The sequence below is a fragment of the Dendrobates tinctorius genome, unplaced genomic scaffold (assembly GCF_039654945.1).
Source record: "Dendrobates tinctorius isolate UK_male_01 unplaced genomic scaffold, ASM3965494v1 ptg000038l, whole genome shotgun sequence".
Classification (NCBI taxonomy): domain Eukaryota; kingdom Metazoa; phylum Chordata; class Amphibia; order Anura; family Dendrobatidae; genus Dendrobates; species Dendrobates tinctorius.
This window is the reverse complement of record NW_027361706.1, coordinates 21,310,953-21,335,000: the sequence shown is the minus strand read 5'-3', so window position 1 is coordinate 21,335,000 and position 24,048 is coordinate 21,310,953. Positions and strand designations below refer to the sequence as shown.

Below are 24,048 nucleotides of genomic sequence, written 5' to 3'. Positions count from 1 at the left end.
CCTCCAGCCCGAGTGCTGTGCTGTTTTCCGTCTTGTGTTAGATCCTAAAGGGTAAGAAGCTGATTATAAGTTCGGAATGTACAGGATTGTGTTGTGTGTGTGTGTGTGTGTTTTTTTTTTTTTTTTATAATCCTGAATTAAAAACACACAGGACTAACGCTTAAATATTGACTTAGACTTTAATCTGCAAACTTTGACACCTGTAAGGAAGCCTCGAAATGCGTTGGCTATCGTAACAGAACCAAATATGATCCCTCATCCCCAAAAAGCATTTACTGTAGTTTCCCTATAAGCAACTCTTTATTTACAGTGTGTGATCGTTGGGGATCCAACTGCTGGGAACTAAATCTATCAAGAAAGCCGAGATTCCTACATCCCTCGTATGAATGATGCTCTGCTGAGCATGTGCGACCACTGAGCCACATACTGTTCACAGGGGTGGTCATTACTGCTCCATTCACACAGGAGCTTTCAGGGATAGGTGTGGGGTGGTCTCGGCAGCCATATCCCCAGTGATCACACATGCATACAGCGATCTGCTCAGTCATTAGTGATAAATGCTCTTCACGGGACAACTCTTTAATCTTTAAATAATCACCTTCTTGGATTAGTTAGTTGTTAAGGCACTGGAGATTTTGACATATAAAGTTGTTGTTTTTTTTTTTTCTGCAAGTCAGTGGCAACCTTTACTAAGTTTCAGTCTGCAAATTTCATACCTTCATTTTATTTTCCACCCCAATATCCAGTTTTGCAGCCTAACTCAAGTTTCTCTTTTCTGGGAGTGTCTCTCTCTGTAATACAGGCTGGATGTGAGGTCTGTGTGTATCCACGGTACTTCTGTTCTACCTTGCTTTCAGCTATGAGCACAGAAAAAGAACAGCAATTATTTATCCTCTTATGCTTTCCTCCTTGTCTGCAAATTTTCTCTGCCCTCCATAAAACCTTAGATGCTTTCCCTCTCTCCAGTGCAGCTCGGAGTGCAATCGCCTTCCTGCTGCTATCTCTAAATGCCCATTTAACAGGCATATAATAAACTAGCATTTAAAGGAGCCCTTCATTTCCAGTTATCAGCCTGTCTAAACAGATCGGTCCTCACCCACCCTACAAAAGAGCAAATCGGTAGCACATCACTGTGTAAGCAGATTGTGCTGCCGAGAACGTTCTATCACTCCAGTCGCTATATTATCGATTGCCCTGTGCTCATAGGAGCGTGGTCGCCCTGTCTTAAATAGGCCACCGAACGGCTTGGGTGTAGATCGGCGGTTGTTTTAAAGGCTGTGTATGGCGGGTCTAAATGAGAAGGAACCCTGAGAGAAGGGAGGGAGAGCAGGATTCTGATGGATCTGTTCTTTACCTGGTCAAGCGTGTCACCAGCCGTAATATAAATTGTGCCGCCACGTCTCTGCTTCTAAGTGGCGCGGAGTATCTGCTGGGCACTGCATTATTCCCTCCCAGCGTGCGCTCGCTCAGCCTGGCTGCAGTTGCTGGGACGTTTCCCAGTGCAAGCTTTGTTATGGTTGAGGTAATCAGATACCAAGTTTCTGTAGGTGGGGACAAGTCACGAAACTTATTCCTGTGGGATCTGTGAGCCGGCTGTGTTTGTCAGCCAACAGATATAATGACTTTGTAGCTCGGCCGTTCCAAATATTCCATTGAAATGCTCAAATAGAACCTGAGGTGTGTACGCGGGCCAGGACGGCTGTGTGCGCGGAGCCCATAAATCTAGTACTGTGCCCCGGGCCACGCTTTGAATCTATTTATGGCTTCATACGACGGCATTAATACAGAACAGTTTTTTTTTGTTTCCTTGTATCTAATGTAACAACGATGATGAGCTGTAGGAAAGTGTACCGGAAAAATGGAGCGCTGGGTGCGGAGTACAGACAGCGCCGCAGACCGTCCGGGTGATCAAGTGATTGCTTCTAAAAATGAAAAAAGTATGATTTTTTTTTCCCCTGACCTAGTTACTCTAAAATTAACACAGGCCATGATTCCGCAAGTGTTTTTTTTTTTTTTTTTTTTTTTTTTTAAGTTTTCTGGCTTAACTTCTTCATGACCTTGGGATCTTCCATTTTTGCATTTCCGTTTTTTTGCTCCCCTTCCTCCCAGAGCCATAACTTTTTAAAAAAAATTTTTTTTCTATCAATATGGCCATTTGAGGTCTTGTTTTTTGCAGGAAGAGTTGTACTTTGGAATGACACCATTGGTTTTACCATATCATGTACTGAAAAACAGGCAAAAAAAAAATTAAACTGCGGTGAAATTGCAAAATTAAGTGCAATTCCATAATTGTGTTTTTTTGTTTTTTTTTCCAGCAAGATCACTAAATGCTATAACTGACCTGCCATTATGATTCTCCAGGTCATTATGAGTTTGCAGACGCCAAACATGTCTGGGTTGTTTTTAAATTTAAAAAGAACAAAAAATGGCTCCATTTTCTGAGACCCGTAGCGTCTCCATTTTTCGTTATCTGGGGCTGGTAAAGGCTTATTCTTTGCGCGCCAAGCTGACATTTTTATTGATGCCATTTCTGGTTAGATACGGTGTTTTGATTTCCCGTTATTGCAGTGTTGCGGCTGCCAACAAGAAAAACTAATTCTGGCGGTGTTGGGCTGTGAGCACAACCCCCATCTGTGGATGTTGGGCAATCAGGTCATCCTCATGGAGTCTGTTTCTAACCTTTTGTGCAGACACATGCACATTTGTGACCGCTGAGGTAGCGGTCCTTCTCCTGGGTTGTTTTCCTCCTACGGCCCCCTCCAGGTCTCCTGGTGTACTGCCCTGTCTCCTGGTAGTGCCTCTGGACACTATGCTGACAGACACAGCAAACCTTCTTGCCACAGCTCGCATTGATGTGCCATCCTGGATGAGCTGCACTACCCGAGCCACTTGTGTGGGTTGTAGAGTCCGTCTCATGCTACCACGAGTGTGAGAGCACAACCAACATTCAAAAGTGACCAAAACAGCCAGAAAGCATTGGTACTAAGATGTGGTCTGTGGTCCCCACCTGCAGAACCACTCCTTTATTGAGGGTGTCTTGATAATTGCCAATAATTTCCTTCTGTTGTCTATTCCATTTGCACAACAGCATGTGAAATTGATGGTCAGTCAGTGTTACTTCCTAATGGACAGTTTGATTTCACAGAAGTTTGATTTACTTGGAGTTATTTTCTGTTTAAGTCTAACCTTTATTTTTTTGAGCAGTGGATAGATAGATTTTGTATGTATGTATGTATGTATGTATGTATGTATGTGTTTTTTTGTTTTTTTTCCTGGCTTCGACAGGACAGTTTCCTTAGGACACTTGAAACTGATCATCTGAATGCTTGTGCAACACATAGCAGTGTTTCAGCTAATCTTCAGCTGCTGTGAACGCCAGCCACCGGGCGGCGCTCATAGCAGATCAAGAATGACAATCACAGGGGTATCCTGTAGATTCCAGGTTGTCATGCTAACCCATTGGCGCCATGCAATCATGTGACAGGGCCTCCGAGGGGCGGGATTAGTGACATGCTTCCGGTAGGTGCGAGTTAAATGCTATTGTCAGAGATACTGTAGACAGCGGCATTTAACTAGTTAACAGCCGCGGGTGGTTCACAATTTCCCCCTCGTGACTGTTAGGGGCACATGACATCTGATCAAATCAGCTGTCACATGCCTGAAGAGATGTAGGCTCACCACTGAAGCCCGCATCAAAGGGAAATGTACAACCTATGACGTGTATATATGTTATAGGTCGTAAAGAGGTTAAAACTTCTTTCAATGTTGTAAAAGTTTTTTTGCACATCACCTGCTGTTTTTACTCCAGCCCCACCAACTTTCGAAAATTGAGCAAAGCTTAAAGAGGACGTTTTGCTGATTTTACATATTTTTCATTTATATTTAAACATGGTAGCTCTTCCAATCAGTGCTGATCCCCCGATTTTGGAAAAAAGTGTGTGTTTTTTTTCTCCCTCTTTTGTGCCCCTCAATTCCAAAGTTATGCCACCTAGAAATAAAGATGCAAATGTTTCCTTCAAGCGCCTGGGCCTCCACCACCATACTTTTCTATGGGTGTTTACGTTTTCGCCCCTGATAATCGTCGACTCAACCGGCGTCTTCATCCAGACTGGCGTGCAAAATGTCAGTCTTGAGAAGTCAGTGTTGACCAAAAAAAATTATATAAGTATAGAGGTTGGACCTTCCCTGTGAGACTGGGGGTAGAGGAGAATCAACTAGGACCCCAGAAGGATTGGGTTGAGAGGCATTCGGAAGCTTGGAGGGTTAGTAAAAGCGGCCTTGACCATGGGAGACTTGGCGAAACAGGTGGCTAGTGGCTTTGACTATGGAAGGCTTTTGGTGGTGGAAAGCAAGAGATCTCATCCCTGGGAGGCTTTGGTGAGGATGATGCAAGTGCCCTGGACTTTGGCGGTTGGCTGGCCATAGACATTGGTTGGCTGTTGGCCGAACTATTTTTCTTTCTTACACAGGAGCTCTCGTTCGGCCGAGTGCTCGTGTTTTCTATGAGAGCGCCGCTAGTTGACATGTTGGCCGGCACCTTCTCTCCAGGAGAACAATGCGATCAGCAGTCAGAAATGGGACATCTCTCCTGACCATCACTTGTCCGGTGTCTCCATACACGTTAGGCCGTTGGCCGAACTCATTGAGATCTTATAAAACCGCAATGTGAAGATAAAGAAAGTCCTTCTTCCCTTTTCCTGTCCTACGTTTGCTCCTGCTCCATAGTGCCTTACCTTTTGCGTTCTCATTTGTGGCATTTTTCCTTTCTTTGTGTCATGTTTTAATGCATTGTACATTCCATCAGAAAACAGCGGCTGGACTGGAGCACCGACGCCATGTCATTAATAGGGGCAGAGCTGCAAGTGGAGTTCTTGGATCATGTCCCACTCACAACCCATAATTTTGTAAGTTTCATGATGTCTTTATTTGTATCCTGTTTTTATTTTTTCATCTGTTACTCGTTTATTTTATTTGCATTAACAATCAGTTTGTTGAGAGAGATAAAATATATATATATATATATATATATATATATATTATGTTATATTCCTGTTTGGTTGTTGTCTTTCCTATAATTTATGTTCTCCTCTGCAAATACTGCACAGTTCCTATAAGGCTGACAAATAACAAGTAGGCAGAAGCGTGCTTACAATTGCTCATTTTGCCTTTCTACCCAGATAATTCTCCTTTTTTCCATTGGGTCTATGACATCACGTGATAACTGACTAGCTGATTCCTTCTATGTTCTATGTGGAAACAGGAGGTCAATTTTCCCTGTATGAGTCATGAGTCACTGCAAAAGACCCTGGCAGGGGGAGGAGGGAACAGCTGGGTCAGGAGTTGAAGCGGGGAAAGATAAATGGAGGGACAAGAGACTTCCTGTTTCTATGTAGAGCAGAGAAAAGAACAACAATTATCTGGGTAGAAAGGCAAAATGAGCAATTGTAAGTACACAGTGCCATATAATATGGTGACTGCAATATATTAAGAGGAAAAAAACTTTGATGGGAGGAGGAGGATGGCTTCTTTAAGGAGCCCATATATTTTGCACAGCGTTTGGCCAACAGTACCGCTCCAGTATATCCAATATGGTCTTGTCTGATCCTACATGTGTTTTCAGTGGGGAGAGGAGAGTAAGCTGCTGCAAGATACCTCTGTCTGGAAGAAAGTGATTCTTTTCGGCATTCCTTGGCATCAATTGTCGAAGGAGAGTCAGGAACCCATGCAGTCATTACTGACCTTGGCTCCAGATTTTACTCCAAATTTCTCCCTAAAGACCTACATGGTTCCACTCGTGACAAACAACTGGTGACCTGAAAAGTCAATAATGGGGAGTTTTCTAAAGTGAAAAGTCACATATCTGTCGTCAACCACTGTCTGTCACTTCTCATGTTCTACAGCACCCAACACGTTCAGATGGGTGGTATCAGTAGATGGGTATCCATCAGGGGCGCACAACCTGCAGCCCCCTGGAGTCGCATGCGGTCCGCAAAGCCCTTCTATGGGGCCTCTTACTATATGGTCACTGGCTTGTTTGTCTGTGTCTGCACGTAGTGCTGGAGAAGTGACGGGAACATAATGGTGGTGCATTATGTGCAAGCAATTGGGTTTCATAACACATGTTGCACCATTTGGCTTTTACAGGCTTTTTGTTCTGCCTGCGCACTTTAACTTTGTGGTCTGTGGCCATAAATCAGCAGAGAGGAGCTCAGAAAATGACAAATAAGATTTACAATACAGGAGGACGATATCACATTTAACGGGCTGCACCGCGGTATATGAGAGGTCTTTTGGGTTCCAGACTGGTTCATTATTGTCCCAACGCGTTTCAGCATCAGAATGGTTCTTTATAAGATTTATAATTTTTCCCCATAAGACCAACAGAACATTCTCGCTGACTGATTCTCCGGTAACTCATTCTGCAGCTAACAATAGACCCTGCAGCACAGAAGCTATAGGTGACAAACTGTGCTAAACTTTTAAAGCAGACCAATTTTTCATGTTGAAATGGCTGCAGCGTGAAATAAAAGGTGTATGATACTCTGTAGTCTCCTAGGGCTGTTTCCAACCTATTTCAAGCTCTTTAGCACAGACTTGATACCGTCATTGATCTTACATGTATAGGTAAATCTTAGTAAACCAGCAACAAAATGACTCACCTATATATGTATTATTGTCCGTCAATCACCCTAATCTGCACTCCTGTACTTTATTCAGTGTTTTATACCTTTCTCTCCCCATTTCTCTGACTAATCTGTGAGCTGTGACGTCCTCTCACTATCCAGATTTGCCATAAATGGCTGCTGCATTCCCTGCCTCTGCTTTCATACAGGCTCTCCTGCTTATTTTCGTTATACCATGTGATGTAATGACTGCAATGAGGAACAACTCCCGGCTGCAATTGAGATCCTATGGGTATTTTTTTTTCTCTGCCACTTTAGCTAAACAAATTTCTAAAAATTCGATTTGCATCATCTGAAATTTAATATGGTGAAGGCTTTGGCTGATCTGCATTTATTTATTTTTTTTCCAGGTACGAAAGACCTTCTTGAAGTTGGCCTTCTGTGACATCTGCCAGAAATTTCTTCTGAACGGCTTCCGGTGTCAGACGTGTGGGTACAAGTTTCACGAGCACTGCAGTACCAAGGTCCCGACCATGTGCGTGGACTGGAGCAACATCCGGCAGCTACTGTGAGTGAGCGGCGCACCGGGTGCGCTCCTTCTAGTATCGGCTTCATGATGGCGCAGCTTGGAAACTGTCCGTCCTCCTAATGGGATGAGTAGAAATTCCGGTACTTGGGGAAACATCTGGATGAACCAGTTTATTCTATTTTTAAACAAAGTTATTGTAAAATGAAATGACAGCGGGATGAGCAAAAGGGCATAAACACGGCCTCCGTCCAACTCATTACCTGAGGCTTTCATCATGCTGGGATGGAAAGGAGGCCGAGGGGAGCAGCGCCAGCGCGGCTTGTATCGCGAATGTAAATAATTAGCTCATTAATTTCTATCACATGTTCACCACTCCATCAGACTGTGTGGAATCTGTCATCAGTCCCTGTTTATCTTTTTGTTTAACCCTGTCTACTCGAAGACCACCCAGACCTCCGTGTAAATCTGTGTCAACTCCAAGCCCTCGCCACCGTAAAAAAAAAAAAAAAAAAAAAAGCTTTCAATATAAGCTCCCAATATAAGCTCCCCAGTTTTTTGCTTCTCAGTGAGTGAGAGTCTTGTCTGTAGTCCTGGCATAAGTCTGTCAAGTTTTTTTTTTACTGCCCCACTGTGTCACTTACTAGGCTGCTTGCTGTGGTTTTGATTAAAAAAAATCAAAAAAAAAATCACTGCAATACTAACAGTTCTCTGAATGCTGAGCTCTGTATATACCACGCCGCTGATTGGAGCTGTGTGCACTGCGCATAAGCAGAAAGCTGCCAATCAGTGGTGGGGGCGGGGTTACACAGAACAGAAGGACTACATGGCACCAGACGCCTAGTCCTCTATTAATGTACTCCTGCTGATAACAGCGAGTTTATCAAAACTACAGAAAGCAGCCCTATAAGTTACACATTACTGGAATCTGGGTCCCTGTCATTCATTATGCTTCTTTCAGATTAGGTGGGGAAAACCTGGTGAACTAATCCCTTTAAATAAAGTTCTGTAGAGGAGCTTTAGAAACTAGGCTGTGATCTATGGGATGGGTAAAGGTAGATAATAGTTTAACGATTTTATTAAAACTACCAAAAATGTGATATCAATGAGAGAGATGTTTACCGATTATTTCTCACCATATTGTGGTGGTTATTTTTTTTTCCTCCTTTTTAATTTTTCAGTAATCTGAAATGCGTAGTGATAACATACTCTCTCATGCTGTGGCGCTGTGTTCTGTCTCTTAGCAGATTGTTTCCTAACCCAAACAACCTAGATGGCAGCACGCCTTCATTACCATCGATGCGACGGATGCGAGAATCAGTCCGTGGTACAAGGTACATCACCTCCGTCCTCTGCGTGTGATTGTTAGAAAGCACAGCGATTTTAGATCCATTCTGGCTAGGGGCATCCCTAATTCTTCTGTACATAGAATACTATTTATCTTGCGTTATTGGCACCTTTATAACCTACTCATATTCATAGTCACCGGGCCCCATTCATTATTGTAGTCGCGCTTGTTTTTTGCAGACTTGATGTTTTTTTTTCCTTTTTTTTTTTAATTTGCACCAATTCTTTTTTCCATTGGTACCTTTTTTTAAGTCTTCTATGTGTCCACCTATCTTTTTTTTTTTTTTTGGTTTACTTTTCCAAATGCTTTCGCTTTTTGCTACAAATGTGCTACTGTTCCCCTCCGGAGTGACTTCTTATACTCCAGTTAATTTTTTGCATATAAAAAGTCCCAAAAACAGCGAAAAAAGACAATTTTTGACTTTGCACAAAAGGTGTGAACATAGCCTGATTCTCCTGCCATCAGCTTCTGGGCTAGGGGTTTAGCATCCGTTACTTCCTGCCGGTCACGTTGGCTCCCTCTTGACTTTTCTTCCCTAGAGGGTCTTCTCCTCTCGCAGTGAGCCGCCGTCTCCTTCGTCAGTCTTCCGTGCTCCCTGGGGATAAAAAAAAAAATTAAGTATACTGATTAGCTTTCCTTAAAAAAAAACAAAAAAACAACTGTCTGTAGTGCCCCCTGTTGGTATTCAGAATCCGTCCTTGTGGTCATTGGGTTATGCTACGTGTCCTTTTCGTTTCATCCAGCTCCCAGCACAGATATTCTACACCTCACGCCTTCAACTTCACGACGCCCAGTCCATCGTCAGAGTGCTCCCTTTCTCAGAGACAAAGGTCCACGTCCACCCCCAACGTGCACATGGTCAGCACGACGCTGCCCGTGGACAGCAGAATGATTGAGGTAATACTTTTTTTTTTTTTTTTTTTTTTTTCCCTCCCATTTCTTACGTGGCATTCATAAATAGAGCCAAGTTGGTACTGCAATAATATAAATATTAATATGAAGACATGGCTGTTTTGCTCCATAAAAACATTACTTTTAAAGGCGCTGTACAGTCTAAGAAGAAAAAGAATGGTGGCAGTGTGTCGTGATTCCCCGTGCTGGTGTGCGATATATGTGATTTGTGGTCCTGTTCTAGTTGGCATGTGACTTCGCACACTGGGAATCATAACAGTGGGCATATTGCTCCCTGACTTGATTTGGCAGTCACATTGAGACTGCAGATGTTTCTCCTTTTAGACTGGACAGTCCCTTTTCTAGTGGCCTTGTATGGCAGCTCATCCATACCTGATTAAGTGGGCATGCGGCACAGTTTCTAGGAGAAGGCATTGGGCTTTTCTGATCTTGTACTACCATACCACTCTGGTCATTTGTCTTCAATGGCTGACTGCTATCCCTCTCAACCTCCCTATACATATGCACGTTCTGAATGGGGAGAGGGGAGTACATGTCTGTCAGACACATCCGACAGTGGCTTATTTTCCGTGAGAATAAAGAATTGGGCATCTTGAAATTTATCATGTCTGATCTTTTTTTTATTATGATAACATAGGCCAAATGAATGTTGGCGAACATCCAAAAGACAATAGCTGGTTCCCCGAATTTGCCGACCTTAATCTATGGGGTATCTTACACTAAAGTCCGACTTTTACTTCTTCTTTTATGTAGCGCCTTCTGTTTTTCTTATTTTCATCTTTCATTTCCTCTGGCTAGAATAACTGGCTCAATACTTCTCCAAGGTCCAGATCCAGACGTTTTTGTTTGTGGGGCAGAGTAGGTATTTGTGGCTTTGGTTCTTGTAGTGTCGCTCGGGATTGACCGTCTGTGACTTTCTGGTCTTTTTAATAGCTTGTTTGTGTCGTTTCTAATCATGGCCGTGTCTGAATGTTTTGTCGACTGGAGACTTTTTATTTGGCACCGGAGAAGCCAACTTAGCAGAGTAATGCCCATGTCCAGCCTGTTGTAGTATCACATTTTGACTGACCTGTTTTTTGGTTCTCCACTCGTCGAATCTCTCTGGTCTTGCATGGTGTACTGCTCCATATACATCCCATAATATAGCTGGGGCGATGGACGAGGAGGATAAACGTGACCGAGCCTTCTACTGCTACAGCATGCAGTGTGCAGCGTCTAACCTGAGCTGTTTAACAAAAAAGGGTTTAAAGGACATGTGGCGCCGTCAGTATTTTTTTGTAAATGATCTTGAACTGTTAGAGTTCTTCATTTCTACGTGCGCCGGTGCCGCGTTGCATGCCGTTCTTGTTGCCAGCTATCAGACCACCTCCATTTGCTGTCCTCTCGGGGACTTGTATTGATAACTCCGTGCTTTGTGTTGCAGGATGCTGTAAGGACACATAGTGAATCAGGTAAGAGAATCCTTGTCTAGTTGTTGTAATTATCATCATCATCTATTTATATAGCACCATTGATTCCATGGTGCTGTACATGAGAAGGGGTTACATACAAATTACAGATCTCACTTACAGTAAACAAACTACCAATCACAGACTGATACAGAGGGGAGAGAGAACCCTGCCCTTTCGGGCTTGCATGCTACAGGATAGTGGGGAAGGAGACAGTAGGTAGGGGGGTTGCAGCAGTTCCGGTGTTGGTTGAGGTGCTATCTCCAGTAGTGGTGAGGAGGCAGCGGGGGTCATTGCAGGCTGTAGGCTTTCTTGAAGAGGTGGGTTTTCAGGTTCCGTCTGAAGGATCCGAATGTGGTTGATAGCCGGACATGTGGGGGCAAAGAATTCCAGAGAATAGGGGCTATTCGGGAGAAGTCTTGGAGGCGGTTGGGTGAGGAGCGAATAAGTGTGGAGAAGAGAAGGTCTTGGGAGGACCAAAGATTACGTGAGGGAAGGTATCGGGAGATTAGTTGAGACATATGGGGGAGACAGGTTATAGATGGCCTTGTAGGTCAGTATTAGTAATTTGAACTGGATACGCTGTGGGAATGGGAGCCAGTGAAGAGATTTGCAGAGGGGAGAAGCGGAGGAGTAGCGAGGAGAGAGATGAATTTGTCAGGCAGCAGAGTTAAAGGGAATCTGTCACCCCTTTTTTGAGATATCATATAATGATATCATTCAGTTGTGTGTCACATAAGGATTCTCTTAGTACTTTTGCTTCCCCCTGACCCCGCACCTTTCATGCGTAAATACCTTTTTTATATCGGTTCAGATGTATGTAAACTGCCGCTGTCCGGTCCGCTGGGCGGGGCTTATTGACCTGCTCCCCCCTCCCTGTCTTGCTCTACGCATTTCTTCTTGTGTAGAGCAAGACAGGGAGGGGGGAGCAGGTGAATAAGCCCCGCCCATCGGACCGGACAGCGGCAGTTTACATACAACTGAACCGATATAAAAAAGGTATTTATGCATGAAAGGTGCGGGGTCAGGGGGAAGCAAAAGTACTAAGAGAATCCGTACGTGACACACAATTGAATGATATCATTATATGATCTCAAAAAAGGGGTGACAGATTCCCTTTAAGGATGGACTGGAGAGGTGCGAGGGTAGCAGGGAGACCACAGAAAAGGATATTGCAGTAGTCGAGGCGGGAGATGATGAGGGCATGCACAAGCATTTTAATAGATTGAGGGTTGAGGAAGGGACGGATTCTGGAAATATTATTGAGCTGGAGGCAACAGGAGGTAGAAAGAGCTTGGATGTGCGGTTTGAAGGACAGGGCAGAGTCAAGGGTTACTCCGAGGCAGCGGACTTCCGGTACTGGGGAAAGTGTGATGTGATAGGTCAGGTAAGGAGGATCTGTGAGATGGAGGAAAGATGATGAGTTCAGATTTGTCCATATTAAGCTTGAGGAAGCGAGAGGAGAAGGAGGATATGGCTGATAGACACGCCAGGATTCTGGGCAGCAGAGAGGTGACGTCTGGGCCAGAGAGGTAGATCTGAGTGTCGTCAGCATAAAGGTGGTAATGGAATCCGTGGGACTTTGAGTTGGCCAAGGGTATAAATTGAGAAGAGTAGTGGTCCTAGAACAGAGCCTTGGGGGACTCCAACGGAGAGAGGGTGGGATGAGGAGGTAGTGTGGGAGTGGGAGACGCTGAATGTGTGGTTTGAGGAGATCCAGGATAGGGCGAGGTCTTTGATGCCAAAGGAGGAGAGGATCTGTAGTAGGAGGCAGTGGTCAACTGTGTCGAAAGCAGAGGACAGGTCTAGAAGGAGGAGTATAGAGTATTGTCCGTTTGCTTTTGCTGTAAGTAGGTCGTTAGTAGTAGTTATGATTGTGGAATGTGTTTTTCCTTTTCCTGTCCTGTGCTAATATTTTTCCTTTTCCTGTCCTGTGCTAATATTTTTCCTTTTCCTGTCCTGTGCTAATATTTTTCCTTTTCATTGTCAGGGAGCCCAAATAACATGAGTCCGACAGGATGGTCCCAGTCCAAAACTCCAGCTCCGACGCATAGAGAAAAATCTGCGGTGTCCAGTAGCCAGGAGAAAAATAAAATAGTGAGTGTTTGTGGAAGGCTTTGGACATGTTTGTGGAATAACATAAGTGTCCTTGTAGCTGCCATGAGGACCCAGGTGTGAACTGGATTCTAAGGTGGCGGGCGGCCCTGGTTCGGGGGTGGCACAGATGCAGGCAGCACCAGTAATCGAGTCTATCAATTTATGGAGGTGATCAGCTATAGAGTTACCGAAGTCACATATGTAATCTAGTTTTATTTTTACAGCGCTCCCGTGGGCAAAGAGATTCCAGTTACTACTGGGAAATAGAGGCAAGCGAGGTAATGCTGTCCTCCAGAATAGGATCAGGATCGTTTGGGACTGTATACAAAGGCAAATGGCACGGTAAGCACTGAATGGGGTTCTGGAGTAAAAAATATTGCTGCTAACCTTTCCATCAGGGCTACTCTGGTTATGGAGAGTTCCTAGTTTTCCCCATCCACCCGATGGGTAATAACAACTAGTGGTTAATGGGCAAGATGACCCCGTTGATAAAATGGAGCGGTGCTCGAGCATGGACATGCTGGTTGCATTCTGTCAATCGGTGGAGTCTGTAGCGGTCCGACCGCAATGTGCTATCAGTTACCAGTTAGTGGATTGGTGAAGATATATTAACTCTCCAGACCTTTAAGTCTATCTTCTGGTCACAATCATATGCCGCATCCAGTAATATATTCAGTTTGCCACACAGCGTCTTTCAGGTAGATTCGGCAGCACAAAAAATGGGATAGAACGCACACCAGTGTTGAAATGATATGTTCCAGATCATGATCTTTCTTTTAACCGCCTGAGGGTTTGAAAAACGAAATATCAGGTTCTATATCATAGTAGATATAGGAAAAAAGACGCCGACGTGAAAACGACCGAAAATCCGCCAGCAGAGCCATTTAATGGGGGAGAAAAAGTTACCGCCTTTCTGATAGATCCGCTGGCGGATTAAAAACGTCATGTGCACGTAGCCCTACCAAGCTTTTATTTTTTTTTAGCTGCGTTAATCAAAGCTGCAGTTACTGAAGGTCTAGATTTTATTTGGCTAAATTTTGATAATCCAGTTTTCAAGCTATAAAAACATGTTCAAATACACACCACAAAATGCAGGATATCATCAGTGATCGAATGATCGCAGATTGAAGTCTTTTAGGTCTAAAGTAAAAAGTAGTTGTGTGGTTTTTTTTTTTGGTTTTTTTTGTTTGTTTTTTTAAATATAGAAATTTGAATTTCTCGTTCGCCTTATTGGGGGACACAGAGACCTTGGGTGTATGCTGCTGCCACTAGGAGGCTGACACTATGCACAAAAAAAAGGTTAGCTCCTCCACCGCAGTGTACACCCCACCGACCGGCAGAGAATTCCTCAGTTTAGCTTAGTGTCAGTAGGAGGTGGACACGGGTCTTTCATTAGACCCATATCTACCTCGTTGTGCGTCGTTCCTTTTCAGGTTCCCGGAGGGATACAGTGTGAACAGTCACATCTGTACTCCCACATGGAGTCTGCAAGTACGGCGTGTACTGCCACCCCGTATCCTTGCAGTTCTCCGCGGCAGGACCAGCCAGACGGACGCCGACACCATGACGTGCCAGCGACTCCAGGGGTCCTTGTCGCCAGTCTCCCTCCCACTCGCCTACCAGAGCCTGTCGGTTGGATGAGACGCAAGACTTCTTCAGACAGTAACGGATCGTGGATGGGTGAGTATTTTTTATTTTTTTTATTTATTTACCTGGCTGCCCATTCCCGACGGTCGCCTCTTCAATGGTCACAGGGGAACCCCGGTTGTAGGCGCTGCGGTCGCTCGCAGTCGCCACAAGGCTATAGGCAGCTCAATGTTGCTGGGCATCCCCCCCTTCCCTCCCCCCTTTCTGGGGACAGGGAGCACAGGGTTTTTTCCCATTGGGAGCGGCTTGCGACTGCGGCGTCCCACTTTTTCGGACCTCCGCGCCGACCCCCTGCTGACAGGCGGCCGCCGCAACTAATTTAGGCCCCGGCTTCAGTTCGGGCCTACCGCTGCGTCGCGGCCACGCCCCCCGCCCCTTTCTTCTAAGCGGGCTTCTCTCCCGCTCTTCCCAGGCCCTCCCACCGCCTGTCCTTCACCTGCCCAGCCTGTTATTGGCTAGAGGGCGGTGAATTGTTAAACCTGCGTGGTGCTCCGCCCTCCCTCTCCTGAACGCGCGCTTTTTCTCAGGAAGGCGCCATTTTCCCAGCCTGTTAGCCGTGCACCAGCTCCTCACTGGATAGCATCTTCTCCAGATGGTTTTTTCAGGAGGTCTGTCGGCCGGATTTCGCTCTGACCTGCATCCACTGACAGGTCGCAGAGCATCGCTTCTGGGGACACCGGACCGTGAGTAGCTCTGCACTGCAGACTGACCCTTCTCCGCCCTCTGTCCCCCAACCTTCCGGCATTACCTCAGCTTTTCACTATGTCTAACTCTAAGTCTGATCGTACCCGCTCTACCGCCCCCCCCTGCACTTTAGTCAAGTACTTTGCATGTTCTTCGTGCAATCGCAAACTTCCCTCAGGCCAGTCCACTCCCCTCTGCCTGGATTGTAGCAATCCAGTTCAGCCTGACGCCGTCCAGGAGCCATCTGCGGCCCCAGGTGAGAGTGAGCCCCCCATGCCTGGCTGGGCCTCCTCGCTATCTCAATCAGTGGCAGACCTCACCAGGGTGTCTCAGTCCCTGGTAGCCGTTCTTGATAAGTTGCCCCTGGACTCTTCAGCAGGGCCAAGCAGGTCCCAAATTGTTCCATCTGAATCAGCCAGCGGTAGTCGCAAAAGACCCAGGCAAGATTCCCAGCCGGAATCCTCTCCTAGTCCCATCTCACCACATAGCCCTTCTCACCAGCCTCCCTCTCGGGCCTCCTCTCCCGAGTCAGGGGAAGCGCTTTCGGACTGGTCATCTGAGGGGATTTTAGAGCTGGATTCAGACCAGGATGCAAGCATGAAGGTCACAGTGCAGGACCTCATTGCTGCGATCCATCATACCTTCGATATTGCTGACTCCCCTGCGAAATCCTCAGATCAGGAGGTTTCGTTCAGACGGGCAGAAACTCCCTCCAGGGTTTTTCCTTTCCATTCCGAGTTTGGGAAAATTTTTACCAAGGAAAGAGAGGATCCGACCAGACGCTTTCAAAGAGGAAAACGTCTCGGCATACTCTACCCATTTGCTAACGAGCTCACGGACAACTGGTCGGCCTCTCCCTCGGTCGATCCGCCCGTGTCCAGGCTATCCAATAACACGGTTCTCCCGCTTTCAGGCGTGGCGTCCCTAAAGGATTCTAATGACAGGATTATAGAATCCCTGGCGAAGTCTGCCTTTGAAGCAGCTTCAGCGGCGGTGTGTCCAATCTTTGCTTCATCCTGGGCAGCAAAGGCCATAGCCACGTGGGCAGACGACCTTCGGCAGGGTATCTTAGATAAGGCGCAACCGGAGCATTTGGCCGATCTCACCAATCAGATCTCCCATGCTGGGGACTATCTTCTCTCCGCTTCCTTGGATGCTGCATCCTGTGCAGTTCAGGCGTCAAGCAACGTTGTTGCAATTCGACGTACAATTTGGCTAAAGGCATGGCAAGCGGACTTGTCTTCTAAAAAGTCCCTCACTAACCTACCTTTTCAGGGGGTGCGCCTCTTTGGGTCCCAATTGGACCAGATTATTAAGGACGCCACCGGAGGCACGAGCTCACTCCTCCCTCAGTCCAAGCCTCGCAGACCCCCACTAAGGCGTCAGTTTCGACCCTTTCGGACTTTCCGCCGTTTCAATACGGCGGACAACTCCTCCAGCCAACAGAGACCGCAGGCTCGCCAGGAGAGAAAGTAAGTTTCCTTCAGACCCACTCCTTCCTGGCGACCCCACTCCTCCCAGGGCAGACCGTCTAGATCTGGACGGTCTACTTCAGCATGACTATCATCGGGCACGCGAGGGGCCTTTCCAATTGGGAGGTCGACTTCTTTCCTTCAGGGACGTTTGGCTGGCCGCCGTGGAGGACGCCTGGGTCAGGGAGGTCGTATCCTCAGGATACAAGATAGAGTTCGTCTCTCTCCCACGGGATCGTTTCTTCGAATCCCGGCCTCCAAAGGATCCAGCCTTGATCCCGGGGTTCTCTACGGCTATCGCCGCTCTCCTCAGTTCCGGGGTGATTGTGCCCGTTCCCGAATCGGAGCGCTTCATGGGGTTCTACTCCAACCTGTTTGTAGTGCCGAAAAAAGACGGCGCAGTTCGACCCATCTTGGATCTCTAGCTGCTCAACAAGAGGGTCCGCCTTCGCCACTTCCGCATGGAGTCGCTTCGCTCGGTCATCGCCTCCATGGAGGAGCAGGAATTCATGTGCTCAATAGACATCCAAGACGCCTATTTACATGTTCCAATTTTCTCCGGACATCAGAAGTTCCTGCGCTTTGCGATTCGACAGCACCACTACCAGTTTGTCGCACTGCCCTTCGGTCTTGCCACCGCTCCCAGAGTCTTCACGAAGATCATGGCTGCGTTGATGGCTTTGTTGAGAGTCAGAGGCCTCGTTCTTTTCCCGTACCTAGACGATATTCTGATCAAGGCTCCCTCATTCCATCAGGCTCACCAAAGTTTGTCAATCGTCCTGGACACTCTTTCCAATTTCGGGTGGATCGTCAACAGGAAAAAGTCCTGTCTGGTTCCTACCCAACGCCTGGTCTTTCTAGGTCTTCTGTTCGACACTCGTCGGTCAAGGGTCTTTCTCCCACAAGAAAAGATTCTCTCTCTGCAGCAGGAAGTACGATCGCTGCAGACCTCGCGATTCCCATCCCTCCGTACAGCCATGAGGGTCCTGGGAAAGATGGTGGCGGCGATAGAGGCAGTTCCCTTTGCCCAATTTCACGCCAGGCCTCTCCAGCAGGCCATTCTGTCGAAGTGGAACAGGTAGCCTCGGTCCCTGGATCGCCCTGTCCATTTTTCTTACCGGATCAAGCGGTCTCTCAACTGGTGGTTGTCGTCACCTCTCATTTTATCGGGTCGATCCTTCCTTCCCATTCACTGGCAGATAGTAACCACAGATGCCAGTCTCCTCGGTTGGCGTGCTGTGTTCCGCAACCACACTGTTCAGGGTCGATGGTCGGATCGGGAATCAGCGCTGCCGATCAACGTTCTGGAGATTCGAGCGATCCATCTTGCTCTGGTCCACTGGGAAAGGCTCCTCAAGGGACTGCCGGTACGGATTCAGACAGACAACGCCACAGCGGTGGCATATGTCAACCGCCAAGGGGGAACACGGAGTGTCTCAGCCCTGGCGGAGGTGTCCAAGATTCTTCGTTGGGCGGAGATTTCCGTTCCGACAATTTCCGCGGTTCACATTCCCGGCGTAGACAACTGGGCCGCCGACTTTCTCAGCCGCGAGGGTCTCGCGGCGGGAGAATGGTCCCTACATCCGGAAGTGTTTCATCTGCTCTGCCTTCGGTGGGGAACCCCGGATGTAGACCTCATGGCGTCTTGCCTCAACAGGAAAGTCCCACAATTCGTGTCCAGGTCTCGGGACCCTCTGGCAGTGGGGGCCGACGCCCTGGCTGTTCCTTGGTCCCAGTTCGAACTTCCCTACCTGTTCCCTCCTCTGCCTCTTCTTCCCAAGCTGTTGAAGATCATCAAGGCAGAAGGACTTCCGGTCATTCTCATCGCCCCGAATTGGCCCAGAAGGTCTTGGTTCGTGGACATTGTCAACCTTCTCGCGGACGCCCCCTGGAAGCTTTGAGACAGAACAGATCTGCTGTCTCAGGGTCCGATTTGCCACCCCAATTCTCGGCCGCTCAATTTAACGGCGTGGCTGTTGAGACCGAGGTTCTGAGACGAGCAGGATTTTCCGACCACGTAATTCAGACCATGATCCGAGCCAGAAAGCCATCATCTTCCAAGATTTACTACCGTACTTGGAATGCCTATTTCACTTGGTGTGAGACCAATGACGTCGCGCCCATGTCCTTTTCGCTCCCTTCAGTCCTAGCGTTTCTTCAGGCAGGATTGGATGCGGGGCTTGCCCTCAGTTCCCTGAAGGGTCAAGTTTCGGTGCTGTCCATTCTGTTTCAGAAAACGCTGGCTTCCCGTCCTCAGGTTAAGACCTTTCTTCAGGGCGTGGCTCACACGGTCCCGCCGTACCGGGCGCCCGTGGATCCATGGGATCTTAATCTGGTTCTTGAGGTTCTGCAAGGTCCGCCCTTTGAACCCCTCAGGGATATTTCCCTTTCTCTCCTTTCTTGGAAGGTAGCCTTTCTGGTGGCCATCACCTCCGTCCGGCGCGTGTCGGAATTGGCAGCTCTTTCGTGCCTCTCTCCCTTTCTGGTTCTCCACCAGGATAAGGTAGTTCTGCGGCCTCCGCCCTCGTTCCTTCCGAAGGTGGTGTCCTCGTTTCACCTCAACGAGGATATCGTGCTACCGTCCTTTTGTCCGAATCCAACTCATCCCCGAGAGCTGTCCTTGAACAAGCTGGACCTGGTTAGGGCGGTAAGAGTCTCTGTCTAGGACGACTTCCTTGCGAAAGACAGTCTCTTTTCATTATCCCTGATGGAGCGTGGAAAGGTCACCCGGCGTCAAAAGCCACCATTGCTCGCTGGATCAGATCGGCTATCCTGGAAGCCTACCGTGTTAAGCGTCGCGGAGCCCCTCCGGGTATCAGGGCCCACTCTACTCGAGCAGTGGGTGCCTCCTGGGCGGTGCGCCACAGACATGGTCATCGGTTCACACGTTTGTGAAATTCTACAGAGTCCACACCTACGCTTCGGCGGACGCCAGCCTAGGTAGACGGATTCTGCAGGCCGCGGTGGTGAGTCCACTGGCCTGATGGAAGTTTGTTTCCCACCCCAGGGACTGCTTTGGGACGTCCCAAGGTCTCTGTGTCCCCCAATAAGGCGAACGAGAAAACAGGATTTTTGGGTTGCTTACCGTAAAATCTGTTTCTCGGAGCCTTCATTGGGGGACACAGCACCCTCCCATGTTTTACAGCTCCTGTTCTTACTTTGGTTGAATGGTTACAGTTGAGTTGTTTATGTTGTCAACCTATTCTGTTACTTCTCCTACTGCTTTCTCACTAATTGAGGAATTCTCTGCCGGTCGGTGGGGTGTACACTGCGGAGGAGGAGCTAACCTTTTTTTGTGCATAGTGTCAGCCTCCTAGTGGCAGCAGCATACACCCAAGGTCTCTGTGTCCCCCAATGAAGGCTCCGAGAAACAGATTTTACGGTAAGCAACCCAAAAATCCTGTTTTTTTATTTGCCGCAACACTGCCATAGAAATGCAATAAGAAACGATCAAAACTCCACAATCGTATCAATAAAATTTGAAGTATGCTACTCAAAAAAAAAAAAAAAAAAAAAAAAAAGTCCTGAAACTACTCTGCAGGCCAAAATGTGAGAACGTTACAGGTCTCCTGAAAATGGTGACACAAGCACTTTTTTAAGAACGTATTTTCCATTTTTTTATCTCACAACCTAAACTATAAGAAAAAGTATGTGTTTTCCCTAAGTTTAGTGTTGTCGTTAAAAAAAATAAAATAAACAAAAACACCGTTGCGGAATTGCGTTGCATCACAGCTCACCTCCTCCTCGTTCTTCCTTTACCCAAATCTGAGCATGAGCAGTAAATGTTTGTATACATGTTGGGTTTGGTCTTTGTTCATGTGGCTAGTCAAAAGAACATCGGGGCCGTTTCATCACAAATAACTTGACGCACAATCGGGCGATGCCAGTCTTGCTGAAATAAACTTTGCTGAATTCATCAAGAAGCACACACCACTTAATGATCTCTGCACCTCTTCGAAGTGGCGTGCACTGTGCCAGAAATACTACTATAGTCAGTGACTGGAGTAGCATTTCTGGTGTACAAAGCGCTGGCATTTTTGATGAATGTGATGAGCATCCCGCCAAGCTTTGCCCATTTCAGTGGAGCCCGTTCAGAGACTTCGGCTATCGGGCAATCCGAACAAAATTCCAATTTAATCAATAAAGCTTGGGCTCAGACCAAAACGTGTTGTAGCAGCAAATTGATTTTTATACGTTACTTTTAGGGATAGAGTTGTCCACTACTTGGAAAACTCCTTTTTAAATGAAGTAGTCCCCATTGTAAAATAACTAATATTTATATGCTCCACCAGTGAGACAGCCTGTAATTCTCCTTTTCCTGCCTGCAGACGCTCTATACATGTTCAGAGACCCCCAGAACTGAAGGCTGCGATTAAGGGGGTGACGGTAGTCGGCTAACACCTGTCTGCTGTGAGAGGGGGGAGAGAGCGCGTCTGGTGGTCCTGTTGGTTTGTCCTAAATTTTGTGAATTAAAAGGCGTTATCTGGTGACAACAAGTCAGCAATTTCTGCCCCGGGGTTCACATGACATTGGCTGCAGGGCTCGCATGTCAATCAAGCAGCTGTTATTGGGCGTCTTTCACTCGCAGAGGGAAGTGACAGTGAGTAGAGAACCCCTTTAAATGCCAAATATTAAAGGGGTTTTGTGGTATCAGAAAGCTCATGTCCTTTGGCAATAGTTTCTTTGAAAGAAAACAAATTTGTATTCACACACCCTCCCCAGGTCTTATGTCGAATCTCCGCCGCTGCTACCACCAGTGTCTCTCATTTGTATCGCTGAGCTCAAGTCCTCAGCGCCGCAGCCCATCAGTGAGCATAGCAACTTGTCCAACTCCAGCAGAGCTGCCATGCTCAGTTTTTGGTTGCTGACGGTGAAGGGCACCTGTTGCAGAGGCGGAGACTCTGCAATGGACCTGGAGTGGGTGAGTAAGGCACTTGGGTACGTTCAAAGCTCTTTATATTGCCCCTGGTTCTTATTGTGCAGAGGAACGTGACTGTAGAGTGCTCTGGAGGTGAATTAATGTGCGCTGGCTGAAGCGTGACGGCCGTCCACATTCACGTGTTAATCACGGCGGCGTGTGTATTGTCAGAGCACCAATAACTTACAGGTGGAGAATTCATGCGTGTCCAAACTCATCATTCCAGATCAACTGTTGATTGTAACGGACGTCATCAGCGCGCAGACACAGGCTGCTCTGTGCGTCCCACCCGCAGACGACTAACAGATGTTACAAGTAAATAGTCGGCCAAGAAACCACCTCAGTAACAGCTGTAGACGCGGATGTGTACGAGGCTTGGACTGGTTCAGGACAAGCACAACATCTCATGGAAACCACAGAGCGCCTGCTGGTCGGAGAAGTCCTCATTTATGAAGGAGCGACATTTTAGCAGCAGAAGTAGAGTGTGCTGATCTTGCAGGAGGCAGTGACTTGCCCACACATGAGAAGTGATCCATACTAGATCTATACTAGATTGCTCAACGCACATAGACTGCCATAGTTCTTGGCAATGTGAGTCCTGTTTGCATTGGACAATGCACTGCTGAGAATGATATTTTTTTTTTTTTTGCACGACGCTAAAGATCATCTCACCCGGTCATCGGATGATCCGCAGCCTGGTCTCAACAACGCTCGTTCATTTTTATCTTGCTGCAGCTTCTTCAGTTTTGTGCTGTTTGGACAGCTTTAAAGAGAGTCTATCACCCCCTGAAGCTGAAATAAAACTATTTAGACATTCATATAGGGAACTTGGCTCATGCTGGAACTGTAGATTTTAGTAAAAAAAAAACTTATGTAAATGGGGTCTTTAGTTCACCCTTCTTGGCCAAGGGCTCGGTGCACCGCTCTGCTCCCTCAATTACCATCCTCCATACATTTTCTTATGGACAGCGCTCGCTTTGATCTAAATTCCCAGCCATGCATACAGTCACTGCAGTGCGTGCACACTCACTGCTGTGATTCTGTGTGCAGTGAGCGTCCACCACACAAGAGTGAGCACACACTGACATTTGTACGTATTCTCATCCCCCCACTCTCCTGTCGGCATCGGCCGCCCGCTGCTTTGTGATCATTAGCCTGAAGAAGCGTAGTTTACGCGAAGCGGCTGTCACTTACCTCTTTGTCTCGACCACAATAAAGTGCTGCTCTTTTCACCTACTGGTGGGGAGTGCCGCTCTCATTTAGCTTTTCATGCTTTTTTTTTTTTTTTTTTTGCTCCAAATTTTGTAACCCCATGTGCAACGAGCGGCCAGTGCTCATAGGAGAGGGATGAGAAATCTGCCCCGCTCACTGCCACTGTGTCTGTGCTCTCAGTTCCTGCAGTGTTGGTGTGTGCAAGGGTCGGGGTTTAGATCAGGCAGCGCACCGAAACGAGCGCTGTCATTCACTGTAAAAGGAGCGGCAGAGGATGTCACCTAATTGAAGGGGTGGAACAGGGCACTGAGCCCTTGGCCACAACAAGGGTGCACCAAGGCCCCTCCAGTGTTTTGCATAAAAGTAAATTAATCAAATCTCGACTACCACTATGGTTTTTATAGGGCTATATCCCTATATGAATGTCTAAATAGTTACATTTCTGTTTGGGGGGGTGACGGACTACCATTAAGGAATTATCCGGCTGCTTCCGTATCAAGGAGGTGAGCAGCAGCGGTGGCATCACTTCTAGAGATACCTGCAAGGACGTGTGCGTGATCAGCGGATATTGTACACCTGTCCTTGTGCCCAACGCCTACTGATCAGATTAACCAGTTAATGACCATATATCTGTCTTTGTCGCAATTTGGCTTCTATGATTTCTGTGCATAGATTGTCTCTAGTGATCATCTAATGAACACAGCCCTCCAAGGTGAAAAAAAAAAAAAAAATTGTGCACCACTGTCCTATATATCCTATAGAAAAGGATTTTGGAAGCGGCTGCAAGTATTTGTTACTTTTACCTTGTCTGGTTTGTCTCGTTCCTGCTGATATTTGCCACTTCCCCCATCAGGTTACATAGTTATACTTCTTCGCATGCAGAGAGAAAAGTAAAAAGTTTTGGCCGATGACTGTAACTTTGGGTGTTGCCTTCGAAGTGGGAATTACATCATACACATTCAGACTTGACAAGGAAATGGAGAACCTGACGACCGTTCCAGCGGACACATTAACTCCGTGTCTGCGCCGCCTCAAAAATCTTTGTGCATCGGAATCAATGGTGATAGAAAAGTAAAAAGTGTTTAATAGGCCGACAAATGTATGGAGATGCCTGCAGGGCTGTGGAGTCGGAGTCGTGGAGTCTGAGTCGGTGCTCATTTT

At 47.0% G+C, this 24,048-nt stretch overlaps 1 protein-coding gene and 1 long non-coding RNA gene across 3 annotated transcripts in view; one reads left to right on the top strand and one right to left on the bottom strand.

Moving 5' to 3' along the window:
* Positions 1-24,048, top strand: part of RAF1 (Raf-1 proto-oncogene, serine/threonine kinase) — a 95,919-nt gene that overhangs the window by 53,113 nt on the left and 18,758 nt on the right. Inside the window, exons 3-10 of one of the 2 annotated variants that reach the window (XM_073574266.1) lie at positions 1-51; positions 4,805-4,904; positions 7,034-7,191; positions 8,397-8,483; positions 9,241-9,394; positions 10,833-10,860; positions 12,848-12,954; positions 13,179-13,296. The exon at positions 1-51 is cut by the window's left edge and continues 62 nt beyond it. In XM_073574266.1, the coding sequence (XP_073430367.1) occupies positions 1-51; positions 4,805-4,904; positions 7,034-7,191; positions 8,397-8,483; positions 9,241-9,394; positions 10,833-10,860; positions 12,848-12,954; positions 13,179-13,296 (803 nt within the window). Of the gene's footprint in view, positions 52-4,804; positions 4,905-7,033; positions 7,192-8,393; positions 8,484-9,240; positions 9,395-10,832; positions 10,861-12,847; positions 12,955-13,178; positions 13,297-24,048 lie in introns of both variants that reach the window. The other variant, XM_073574265.1, reaches the window with a different exon arrangement.
* Positions 7,034-23,779, bottom strand: LOC141088262 (uncharacterized). The gene is made up of 2 exons (XR_012231875.1): positions 23,691-23,779; positions 7,034-9,092 (listed from the first exon to the last, which is right to left on the bottom strand). It is a non-coding gene; the product is annotated as an uncharacterized lncRNA (long non-coding RNA).